The sequence below is a fragment of the Tetrao urogallus genome (assembly GCF_951394365.1).
Source record: "Tetrao urogallus genome assembly, chromosome: 13".
NCBI lineage: Eukaryota > Metazoa > Chordata > Aves > Galliformes > Phasianidae > Tetrao > Tetrao urogallus.
Window position 1 is genome coordinate 17969119 of NC_136826.1, and position 12848 is coordinate 17981966.

Below are 12848 nucleotides of genomic sequence, written 5' to 3' on the forward strand. Positions count from 1 at the left end.
TTACTTGCAGTGCCACCAAACCCCATCCACCCACCCCCATGCTGTGCCCCGATCGATCGATCACCCCAAAGCACACTCAGGACAAGTGAGGGGGTGGAAATTTGTATGACAGATATCACCCAACAACCACGTCGAGGCCACTGTCACCGGTTCCTGTGTCTGAGTGTCCCTCCCCTTGCTCCAAGGGGGGGAACATCTCCCCTGCCCGGCCTTGGGGATGCAAATCTACGACCTCCCTCCTCTTCCTCACGACACCCTACGCCCTCCCTCTGTTCACGGTGACTGTATGGGGCCGTGCCCATCACTGCAATCCTGGAGGCGGCACCTCTGGGGCCTCCACCACCAGCCTTCGGGTGCCAGGAGAGGAAGAGGAGGAGGGGGAGCGGCAGGGCCTCGTCAGCCACACGTCCCCATGCCCACAGCACTCACACGATGCGCAGCTCATCCCCTTCTGACAGCCCGTACTTGGTCTTGTTGTCATTGAAGAGCTTGAGCAGGGAGCGCACGTACATGCCGTGGTACAGATCCACCACCTCGCTGCTCGGCTCCTCGATCTTGGGCACCGTCACCGGCTCCCCCACTGCGGGAAGGGAAGCCATCACAGGGCAGCATTGAGCTTGGTGGGACATGAACTGAGTTCCACCTCCCGGCGTCAAATAGACACCCTCCTCCTCCCCTTGTAGCTGCTCACCCACGGTGGTGATGGGCCGGGCGTAGGGCAGGAAGCCCCGCGAGCGCACGGAGGTGAGGCCACGGCCATAGAAAACGCAGGGAGCAAAACCCATCATCTTCTGGAAGCGCTGCTGCACGGCCCGCATCCAGCTGCCCTCCTCAAACACCACCTGGCGGAACAGCTCGTTCTCTCCAAAGGAGAAGGAGGGCACGAGGAAGGCGCTGCGGGGGCACACGGTGGTATTGAGGGGGTGTACTGGGACCCCGTGCCTCTCACCCGGTGCCCTCCCAGTGCTCCCACACTCACCCGTGCTGCAGGGCCATGCGGACGAAGCCTTTACGGTTCTTGAGGATGAGCGTGGTGACGCCGGGGCTGCAGGAGAGGGACTCAGCTGCTCCTCCAATGACGATGGCCACGGCGTTGCCGGTGCCGTTGTTGGAGAGCAGGTGGCCGATGGCACGGCGTGTCACTGGGCACAGGCCTATGGCAGGAGAAATGCAGTCTGTAGGGTGGGGGGAAACTGCACACAGGACCGCACTAGGGATCGTGTCTGGAAGGGACAGAATGGGGACAGCAGGGCTGCAGGTGGGATGTGAGCACAGAGCGCAGAGTGAAATAGTGCAAAAAAGGTGCACATGGGGTGCAGGCAGGGTGTGCACGTGTGCAAGCAAGACGTGTAGGGGTTCAAAAGAGTGCAAAAATCTGGGCACGGGTGCAAGCAGGGTGTGCAGAGCATGCAAACAAGGTGCTCACAGGTGTGCACAGGGTGTGCATAAGGTGCAGACATCACAGATCAGGAGCACACAGGATGCGAGCAGGATGTGAGCGAGGTTTGCAGATGGTGCAAACAACGCAAGAGGAGGTAAGCATAGGATGCACGCAGGTGCAATCAGAATGCAACCAAGATGTCAGAGGATGTAAACACTGCAAAAAAGATACGTGCAGGATGCAAACAAGGTGCACAAAGGTTGCAGGCAAAGCGTGCACAGGTGCAGGTAGTCTCAGCCCATGCCCTGCCCGCTCCTTGGGAGCGCAGCCACTGCGCACAGCTGGGGACCAGAGGTCATGGCTGGAAGCAGGGATGCAGGCACCAGGCCTCCACCCCGACCCCACACCACTCACCCCCACTCATGAGGTACTCCCTGAAGAGGGGCAGGCGGAAGTTGCCAGCCAGTGTGGTGAGGAAGGGTCGGATGCCTGGGAACAGCTCAGAGAAGCCGGTGGAGCCGGTGATGAAGTTGCAGAAGGCGCCGACGCAGAGGATGCCGTGGGGGTGGGAACCAATGATGTAGTTGTGGCCGGGGGACAGGTCGTGTGTCTTCACCAACTGCAGGGACAGAGGGCTGTGGGCACAGAGGGGACTGACAGGGCTCTGTGGTAGCACTGTGTGCTGCAGGCAAGGACTTGGGGACACCTGGAATAACAGCACTGCTCCCGTCTGCTTCATAGTCATGGGAACTGCTTAGAGAGCACGGCGGATCCTTTGGGATGGTGCCACAGCTGTTTGTGTTATCACCCCCACACCATACCCCGCTCCTCACCTTCACAGGAAAATAATCCCGAAAATGCCTCCACACAGACCACCTCCTCAAGCATGGCAGCCTCCTGCCGCCTGCAAGTGGGACAGGAACGGAGTCAGGAGAGCCCAACCCAGCAGACAGAGGGCTGTATCCCTCTTGCTGCCATTTGTAGGTAGAAGGAGGAAGATGTGGCATTGCTTTGGGCAGACCCAGAGAAATGGAGTGTCCATAGGGTGCCCCATCCCATCCCATCCCATCCCATCCCATCCCATCCCATCCCATCCCATCCCATCCCATCCCACCTTTCTCTGGTGTGTCCCAGTCAAAGATGACCCAGGCCAGGTAGAGAGCAGAGATGGGCCAGAAGCGGGTGAACACCAGGTAGAGGAGCAGCACCAGGGTGACAGGGCCTGTGGGATGGGGTGGGTGAGTGAGCGCACGCTCGGCCCTACAGCCCCCATGGCCCCACTCACCCAGCAGCAGGAAGCTGAGCACCCACTGGAGCACGGCGAGGAGCTGCAGCCAGGCACGGACATCCCTCTGTGAGGGCCATGGCACGGCCAGCAGTGTGCGCAGGGCAGCATGGAGGCTGGCACGGCTGCCTGTGGGGACACAGACACGGTGGGCTCAGCGTTCCCATCCACAGAGTCACCGCCATGCTAGGAGTGGCCCTGTTTGGCTGGTGCTGGGATGTGGGGCGGATGGGCTGGGGATGCTTGATGTCTGCCCTCCCGGCAGTGCCAAGGACAGCAGTAGGGGTGGATGCCCCCCTTGTCCCTGAAGAGACAGCCTGGCCCTGCTCCCCGCTGCTGGATCTGGTGAACCATTAACCACCCCAGACAGTGCCAGGATCCAAACTCCACAAGTAGCCCCACCCCTCCTCCCCCAAAACGGGCCTGAGCCATCGTCCAAAGGTCTGAGATGCAGAAGGGCTGTGAAAACAACTTGAAACCTGCAGTGAGAGAGATGTGCAGGGGAAGAGGGGATAGAGCTGTGCCCATCGAGGACCAGCAGCAGTCCCGGGGGGAGCTCAGCTCTTCCCACCTCAATCCAAATCAGGAACAGCGCAATTGGGAAGAACGGAGCAATAGGGAAAAACAGAGTGCTGGAACCAGCCTGGCAGAAGGATTCTGCCCCCTCTCCCTCTCAGCGCTGTCCCCGTTCCAAACACCCCCCTGCTATGCCACATTCCCAGAAATCCTCCAGCCCCGTGGCTCTCAGCTTTCCCAATGCCTGCTGACTTTTCCAGCGAAGACACACAGCCCATCTGTGCCTACCCCAACGTTGCTTTTTTTAGCTCTTTTTACAGCCCCTCGAGCACTCCGCTGGTTTCCAGACTGCACAATGAAAACCATCAGCGGAGCACTGGGCGATGCCCGGTGCTGTGCCCACACCGCTCCCCATTCGTGGTGGGAGCCTCCCCTGAGGAGCTCAGCGTCCACAGCTCCGGGCAGCGCGGAGATGAGAGCAGAACTGGCATCACTTTGCAGCATCTCACAGGAGGAGCGTTTCCTAACGCCTGGTCAGCATTAACTTAAGAAATCCCATTCCTGTTGAGCAACTTTATGTTTTCCTCTGGTGCCGCTAACCCCAAATTGTTCCCAACACCTCCCTTTCCCCTGAGCAGTCTTAAAGCAAACAGACAATAAGTGACAGCAAACGCTAATTGCCCGAGCCCATACAGCGCCGGAGCGTTAGGAACCATTCAAACATTTGGATATTCCTTACCACTCAGATTTTGGGAACAGGCTGCAATGATTGTTTTCATGGTGGCAGGAAGCTCCGCTTTGGAGCCCGGCTCAGCGGGTTAAAAGGCAGGTTTGGAAATCCTGGGCGGCGATTGATCGCTCAGCCGGCCTCGGTGACCGCCCCGGCCGATGCGAGGGGGACGTGTGGAGAGGAGCAGGGCCAGGGTGGGTGCTGGAGCTCCTTGGGAGCAGTCACACAGTGACAACTCCTCCTTGTCACCGCCAGCAGCCGTTGCCCCCCAGGAACGGCACTGTGGGTGTTTCACAACCCACCGTCCTGCCCTGCTGGTGCGATGCAAGAGGCACCTGAAAATGTCACCCTGATGCCCGGTGGGGTGGGATGCAGCTTGGTGAGCTGGTTGTCGGCCACAGCCACGTGGTTCCCTCCTCAGCAAACCAAGAGGATGGCCAGGGTGGTGCCTGGCATCCAGATTTCCTCCACTGGAAGAAGCCTTCATGCTGGCATGTAGTCCTGCTTGCTAAAGGACAGGTGTAGGAGACCAAAAAGACTGGGTGCAACTTCACAAAATAAAAATGGGAAAGGTTCCCTTCCAAATGCATGAAGAAAGGAGGATACAAAAGCAGCATGGAAGCAGCCCAGAGAGCGGGCTGCAGGCCGGCAGTGGAAGGGACAGAAAACCTGCAGGACGTCATCCAGCGGAGCCACGTCTTTCCAGAAGGACTCACCAGGAGCAGCAGGCTGACAGCAACACAGGAAAGGAGTTAATTCATATTCAAGATTGCACACGTTGTTAAAGCAAAAAAAAAAAAAAAGTTTTGGAAGGCACAGAAATCCACAATCTGATATGGTAAGTCATAGAAAAAAAATACCTGGAAAAAGAGGGAGCTGCATCCATTGCAGACTACTGGCAGCTCCTCAGCACACGCTGCCAAGAGGTGCTGACATTGCATCTGAGCAATCGTGCAGCCCAGCTTGCATGAATCATGCTCATAAGAAGAAAAAAAAAAAGCTGAATTCTTCTAAAATCCCATTGTTCCTAAAGGTGAGGGAGCAGCCGCTGATGAAGCCTCGGCTGAGGCCAAATAAAAGATTGAAACTGCTCTGGGAAATGTGCTATCACACAAGCAGGAAAGGTACTTTTTTTTTTTTTTTAAATCCTGACATTTGTAGCATTCTTTGCATTTTTAACAGGTTTAGAACAACCTAATGGCAGCTGCTGGCCCACAGCTGGCAAAGGCCAGAGCTCCCACTAGCTTGCTTTAGAGGAACCCAGATCCTTCAGGGCTATTCTGTAAGGACATTTCAGAGCATGCTGACCACCAACGCATTACTCCTCTGCATGTGGCACTGCTGTGTCCCAGCACTGGCCTTGGCAATGCCCCATTAGAGGGTCCTGAGGACATACACTGCCCATACATATGCAGACTCCACGTTACACAAGGCAAAAGGACAAACATTCATATTCAGGCTGTTGTACTATGTGTAGTATCAGCACTTCAACACGTTGCCCTCAGAACACCTGATCTACTTAACATACAAAAAAACCCACAAAAAACTTCCCACCTGGGGAGGAACAGAGTGATGAGGCAGTGGAAAGGGCCAACAGTAGCCCTGGCCAAAATAACTGTCCAGCTGACACAAGCCCTGGAAGAGACCAGGATGAAAAGCAACGGATTTTCACAAGGAGAACTAGGCAACACAAGAGATTTTATTTTGTTTAAAATATAGAGGAAAAAATAAATACATCCACCAACAATACAAAGAGCGGTTTCCAAACTCAGGTACTTTTCTTTCAAGGACTTCCTCTGACTGGGAGGGCAGAGGCAGCCTGACCCATCACAGCGCCCGCTGCCAGGAGCCCCCGGTGTCACTGCACAGGACAAGCACGCTGTCAGCCTGACGTTTCATGTAAACCAAAGCAAATTGTCACGCTCACTCCTCTGATTCCAGTGACTCGCAGAGAAGCCAAGGATACCTCTGCATATGTACAGTGCATTTATTCCTATGCCTGCGAGACAGGCAACTCTTACGGGATTTCCAGGCCCTGCTCTCCCTGCTGCTGGAGCATCAGCCCATGTTCTGCCGGTTGCCATAGCCTCTTGGGTGTGTATCTTTCCAGTCATCCCAGTCCCGAGCTTTTTGAAGAGCTTCCTCATCATCCTCCTCCTTTATTTTCTCCTGCTGCTCCTTCTGCGACTCTTCGTCATTTGTGTCTGCTAAAGGCCGAGAACAAGAGTGAGGTCCAGACAGAAAGCAGGAATTGCCACACAGCAGCCCAACCCAGTGGAGAAAGCTAGCGGGTGTTTCACATCCTGAATACATTCCCATTCGCCCTTCCCCTCAAGAGAGCTACCAAGTTCTCTATTCCCATTTTGGATCCATTCTGCCTTACTTGGTGGCCTCTGAGGTGCAGTCTGACCACGCGCTGCTTCTTCCCTTCTCTTCTGATCATACCAGTCGTTTACAGTCATAGTTGGCAGGCCAGGATATCCAGCACCAAACACTCTACAGGACGAGACAGATGGTCAAGGAACGTTCTGCACAACTGAACCAACATCAGTGCATGGAACTGCTCTGCACCCCAACTTGTACTGACAGCTGAGACACTGAAATATGCTGACAACAAAAGAAGTTAGAGACTGGAAGAAACGTATCAGAAGTTCCCCCATCCCTCACCATACAACAGATGCAATCTTGGTGTGACACGCTACCTGAAGACAACGACTGCTTTCCTGCATTTGAAAAAGGATCTTAGACTCACCATGGAAACACAACACTGCATCATACTGTGTTTAAATAGTCAAAAACCAACATACTTAGCCTGAACTGCATCCCGGGTAAGAATGAAAGGTTTCAGTGGAGTCCTGACTTGCCGAGAAGGACCGTGTGGCGGTGCTGAGGACTGAAATTGCCAACAAGAGTCATAAGACAATCATGTAGATAAGAGTTCCCTTCTTCACCTCCCACCCCAAGCAAGTTACTAAGGGTCTTGTAGAAAATAAATGCCTCTGCTGTCAGTGCAACATCCCAAGTCAGACAATTCAGCTCTTAATCCAGTTTAAATCATGAACTCCATCTGTGAGCTTCCACAAATCACTCCGCTTTGTGCCTTTGTTATACTCACTCTGATCAAAGCAGAAAGTCAACAGAGCTAAACCAGATCAGCTCAGATCAAAGCATGAAATATAGCTTATTTTTTCCATGGATCAAACGCAGTACATTATGAAGCCAATCAAGCTCATCATTCATGAAGATATCACCCAGGGCACTACAGAACAGCAGAGCTCTGCAATAAAGAATTGCACAAACCAGCTGTGCCAAAGCTGGACTATGGTACACTCAGATTTTTTAATTCTAGACAGACATTTGAGGTGAGTAGCATGAAGTCTGGAGAAACTGTCCTACACATGATTTGCAGGTCCCTAAGCAGCTTTCCTCACACGGAATGGAATGTTTTACTCTAACATCAGGATTTTCTGTAGGCTCAGAAGTGCAGTCTTGAAAAAAACAAGAGCCACGAAGGTCTTGTTTTAATTAAAAAATGTATTTACTTCTTTAGAGTTAAAGGTCTGGCACAACCCAGCTGAGTGGAAAAAAGCCTCTGTGTGCAGAGCAGCTATGCTCTGATATTCAGTGCTCCAGCATTTAACAATCCATGACTGTCTAAGATACGTGGCAGCACCACTGGCCATTCAGAATTAAACCAAGCCCCATCCATTTATGCTGTGCACGAGCTAAGACTCTGATCTAGAGTCCAAAGAACAAGATTTAGGAAACTCTGATGAATTCCTCCACGGTTCATTTACCCACAACAGCTTTTATCATGAGATCTAACTATGCAGAGTTCACAGGACCTGCAGATCAAGAGAGACTTCATACCTGCTTCATTGTATCCCTGCTCTTCAAGATGACCATTTCCTGGTCGATGCTCTCAATTTCCTCAAAGCTGATGTTGACCCATTTCCGGGCCTGCAGTAGATACAGCTCCCGTATTTGCTCCTCATCTGCCTGCCCGCTCTCCACAAAGGTTCTCAGAGAGGCCAACTTGTTCTCCAGTTCCTTTTTCTGCTTATATCTGGCTCGAAGAGAAAAGAATAATTAATTAATTCCAATAAACTTTCTCCAGCACAGCCCACTGTGTCTTCCAAAATAAACTATTTCTTGAACTTGAATAAAATGTAGTTAGAGAGCTATTTCCTGTCCCACGTTAATTGCTTTTCACAGAAGTGCCAGTTTCTGATCACTGCTCACTAGGGTAAATAAATCCCAGCTATTCATAAAGAGCCTCATATTGCTGAGGAATGTACCAGTGAGAGCAGGACCCACTCATACAGCAAAGGACCAACAGTCCCACAGAGCTAAAGCAATGACTTTCGGGAACATAGCAGCAGATCATACCAGCTGTCATTTCCTGGTGACCTCTAACAAAGCACAAGAGGCAGAACACCAAGCATGAGGACATAACTCCACCTCAGTGTGAGTTTCTGACAGATGAAAACTACAGAAGAGTTCCACTGTGCTTACAAAGGCTTTGAAAATGCATGACCATACACATACCTGCAGCATCCAGATCTTCTCCACCCACTTTCCCCATTCTGTCCTACTCTCACCTCCAACTTGGGCACTGCAATGGATTTTTACTAGACTTGCCAGAGCTTAAAAGGACAACTGAGCACATTTCCAATTTCTGTCTCAGATGGTTACATGCCTGCAGATGAGTTTTTTTACTATGCTTTTGGCTCTCTGGATTTTCTTGGCCTAGTTAAGAGAAGCAGGGGGCAGGGAGGAGGACTACCTATCTAACACACTTCCAGGGTAAATCCTTCAGTTACAGCGTCACCACAGAATGAACAGTAAGAATCGAAGATTAGCAGCCTATGGGAGCTGAAAGGACATGGAGCTATGAGCTGTTCTATAAAACGCTCCACAGAAAACCCTGAAAAACACATCTTAAGAAGTTGAGCACCTGCCTGCCCAGCCCTGTGCTGCAGGGAGGCAAAGCAAACCGCCCATCTCTGGTTTGTTTGCAGCAGGATGAGCTCCCTTTAGTCAACTACTGACAATGGCAACTGGGACGGGACAGCTCTGCATGATGACACAGAGCTCTGGGAGGTTTTGTCCCTGTTGCTGTAATTGCAACGGCTCGTCCTCCAAGCAGGTCAAGCACGAACCTGCTCACAGCAGGGCTTGGGGCAGCCGCCTCCCATCTGCTGAGGTGGGGCCAGCTGGGGTGCAGCTCAGCAGGAGCCGCAGTGCTGCACACGGACAGGCACACGGACAGGCAGGCAGTGCCCGTGCAGGAAAGGCTGAGCCCTCAAGGCCCATCCCGCGGCTCTCACCTCTCGATCTTGGCCTGCCGGCTGGAGGCCATGGCCAGCAGGCTGCTCTGCGCGGCGCTGCCGGGCTCGCCGTCCTCCCGAGGGGCGGCTGGGGGCGGCGGGGCTCCGCTCAGCCCGTAGGAGCGGCACAGCTCCAGGAAGCGGCACAGGTGCCTCCGGGCGCTCTCCAGGTGCTCCCGCCGCCGGCTCGGCTCCACCTGCCGCAGCGTCAGCGCGCCCAGCAGCGCGGGCACCAGCAGGTACTTCAGGTCGGCCGAGGCGATCTCCTCCAGCTCCTCGTTCTCGCTGCAAAGGCAACGGATCGGCTCACAGCCCGCCCGGCGCTGAGGCCCCGGCCCCGCGGCCCCGCCGCCTCACCTGAACAGCTGCAGCTCCTCCACCATGGCGGCCGCCTGCTGCAGCGCGCCCAGCCCCCGCCGCACCTTGGCCTGCACGGACGGGGCTCCGGAGGACGGCTCGGTGCTGGCCTCCACCTCCTCCAGCAGCCGCCAGCCCGTCTCCAGCAGCTCCGGCAGCCGCGGGCCTTCGCCCGGCGCCTCCGCCATGCTGGGCCGGGAAGGAACCGCCTGCCGCCCGCTTCCGGTAACGGCGGCGACGCCCCTTCCGCCATCTTGGTGAGGGCGGAGCAGCCATCTTGGTGGGAATGGCGCCGCCATCTTGGTGGGGGCGGGGCCGGGCCGCCGCGAGCGCGCAGAAGTGCGGTCACAGGATGGTGCGAACCGAGGCCGGAGAGAACGCAAAGCAGAGCGTTAACAAATCGGAGGTCGAATCAGTTAGGGATGCACCTATCCGGATCTGCGCACCTCTCAGCCTCAGTTTCACCCACACGTGGCGGCAGCTCTCCGTTTCTTGGCCCCGGAGCGCCGTGCAGTGACGCAGATCCGGGCTCGCACAGATCCATCCCGGATCGCACCGAGCCCCTCCGGCTGCCTCTTATTTGAATAGTGCTCCCATATCCCCTCCTCTGGAGATGGTCGTTTGCTGGTTTTGTTCAATGGCACAAGTCTCTTTCCGTTATCTTCATCGATTTCTGTTAATTAAATAAAAAGCACAGCCGAAGGCCAGAGTCTGTCCTCACAGCGCAGTGCAGCAGGAGCCGAGCTGGAGCTGAGCAGTGCTCGCTCCAGAATGGGGAACAGTCGCTGTAAAACCAACCAGAGATCGGGATAACGAGCCGCCGTGCCGAGGACCCCGTGCCGGCAGCCCTGCAGGGCTCAGCTCCCTCGGCTGGGTGCAGCCAGCTGTGTTTTGCTCGTGCCGCTGCACCAGAGGGAGCCAAGCCATCGCCGTGACACCCACACGCCAGGCACTGCCGTGGGTCCCTCCAGGGGCCCCCAAATCACCGCTACTGCGGAAACGCATGGTCAGAAAGTCAGCACGCCCTGCCCCAGGCACGGACGGGTGCTTCACGTGGCCCGTCCTGCTCCTGGAAGAGCCTTGATGGCACCTTGATGTCAAGGCTGGGCTGCACTGTGCACTCGCTCTGCACGCAGCCATCGCTGCACTGCCCAGGTCTGGAATGTGACACAGCATCCTGGACACCTGGCAGCACAGTGCTGTGTTTTGCTGTTCAGGTGCAGTGCCTACTGCCATTTCTTCTCCACGTGTTTCTTTTCTTCCCTTATGTACCCCTGAAATTAAAACAGGCATAAGACGGGTGAGGGTTAAAGCTACACTTTTACAAACACAGAAACACGATACAAGTCATTGACCTAGATGTGAACAATTTATATGGTGTGACAATAATTCAGGGCAGGCTGGAAGCACTCAGTTTCCACAGATGAGTCAGTTTATGATTTGCTCTGTTTGCTTTATTCGTGCGTGCATGAGATACGTTGATAAAAAGTTAATCATAAAAGCTGAAGAGTTGTGGGTTTAGGATCCTGCATGCTGTGTCCTGAGCGCATCTCGATAGCTGTACTTTTCTCTCATCCCCCCTCTGCATGACCATATTTTGACTGAAAACACAGACACCAGTGGTGTGAGCTCTGTCAACAGCTTAACACATCGCTCTGTGGTAATCCTGCACACAAGGCAGGAAGTAAAAAACAGTATGTCCAGTGGTGGGAAAACTAATTAATGTATTAACTGGAAGTAGAACAGGGCCAGGAATCTACAGCCGTTCATTGCTCACTGGCAGAAGATACTGCGAAATCCCCAATAATTACAGCCAGTTCACTTTCATTAGAGAGGCAGCAATGCACTTGATACAGCATCTTTCACCTTCGTGTGCATTACTTGAAACCCACAGTAAACCTATTGTATCACCCTCTCTAAGGTTCTAAATTTCAACAACGTTTTGAGGATCAGAGCGATAGAGAATGCTGGAGTGAACGCCGTCACCTTTGTGTTACCAGGATAGCCTTAGCAGTTCAGAGATCACATTGCCTGTAGAATATCTCCGTTTGTTAAAGATTAAACTTCTCCTTTGGGCATTCTTCTTGTAAGCCTTCAGAACAAGCCGGACAGGTTCACGAGGAGCTATCTGCTTGCTCTCCAAATAGCTGTGCAGAGGCTGACGATGGAGCACGGGACCTCAGCCTGCTTTCCCTCTCTTTAAAATCAGGAAGGAGGGGTCAGCTTAGACCCAGGCTATCAGTGGCAGCACAGGACTGGCCTCGAGCAGCACGTTATCACAGCTCACCATGCAAGCTGGACTGAGAGAGCAGGAAATCTACATTCAGCCCTGCTTCCTCCAAGATGGAGAAGGAGGAGTCGAGTGGGCAAACCTGTTTGCTAGTTGGAGGCTCCTAAAGCTCCTTGCTAGCAGTTAACTACCCCTGGTTTTGTCTGCTGCCCCATATGGTCAACAACAGGCTTCACTTACACTGCAGAGAATGAAGTCAATAAGGGCTGGTGACCAAAGTGCCTGTGGTCTGTCTGCTCTCCAGCCTCAATATAATGAGGTGCACGTACCCGCGCACAGCGTCCTCTTACAGACTGGCAGGATGTGGGGCTTTTTTTTGAGCTGCCTCTTCCAATTACAGAGGCAGCATTCTTAACACAAGGGAAAAAAATAAATGATTCTTTGGCAAGTGTAATTACCCAGCAAGACCCTGACGGTAGGGATGGTGGCTGTGATTAGTCCTGCTATGTGTGAAAAGGAGGAGTGTCTCAGCTTTGACAAGCAGGATTGATTTCTCCTGCTCTCCCATTCTCTTGTGTGTCTCAGTATGGTAGGTTCTCAGCATAAAGTCAATATCTAGGGCCTGGCCACAGGTTCTGGACAGCTCTTATGTTTCTCAGCCATGAAACATGCCCTCGTGCTTTCCACTATACATGTAGCAAACCTGGAACTGCTGTGGTGTATTGCATTTAAGGCATGTGTGCAGAGTATCTGACTGCACAACCAGAGGGCCCACTTTGTGCTCCCCAAGGAGCACCAGCATATTACAAATGCATCCAGCCACCTGGAAGGCTTCAGAGCTCCTGCTATCCCCTGTAGCACAGCACACACCAGTAATGCTCCAGCCAGACAGAAGCATGCCTGGAAATCCCTTGCTCCACTGCGCAGTGGTCAAGGCTGACACATATGCAAACTGAGAAGGTCCTCAAAATCTGTCTGGCTGCACTTCTAGGGCATGCCTGGAAAAGCCCCGTGGCATA

General features: G+C 53.7%; 2 protein-coding genes across 2 annotated transcripts; both read right to left on the reverse strand.

Annotated features, from left to right (window-relative positions):
* Window positions 1-425: 425 nt before the first annotated feature.
* Window positions 426-3961, reverse strand: LOC306951373 (diacylglycerol O-acyltransferase 2-like; the record flags this gene model as incomplete). The annotated part of the gene is made up of 8 exons (XM_079541860.1): window positions 426-580; window positions 692-894; window positions 980-1154; window positions 1796-2000; window positions 2215-2285; window positions 2496-2603; window positions 2667-2795; window positions 3922-3961. 8 exons carry the CDS (start codon window positions 3959-3961, stop codon window positions 426-428), a joined length of 1086 nt encoding a protein of 361 aa, XP_079397986.1.
* Window positions 3962-5970: 2009 nt separating this feature from the next.
* On the reverse strand, window positions 5971-9852 carry IGBP1 (immunoglobulin binding protein 1; the record flags this gene model as incomplete). Its single annotated transcript, XM_079542129.1, is given in 7 exon segments — window positions 5971-6119; window positions 6296-6408; window positions 6720-6805; window positions 7783-7978; window positions 9243-9527; window positions 9600-9807; window positions 9810-9852. Coding segments are annotated over 7 exon segments (1080 nt in total).
* Between the last annotated feature and the right edge of the window lie 2996 nt (window positions 9853-12848).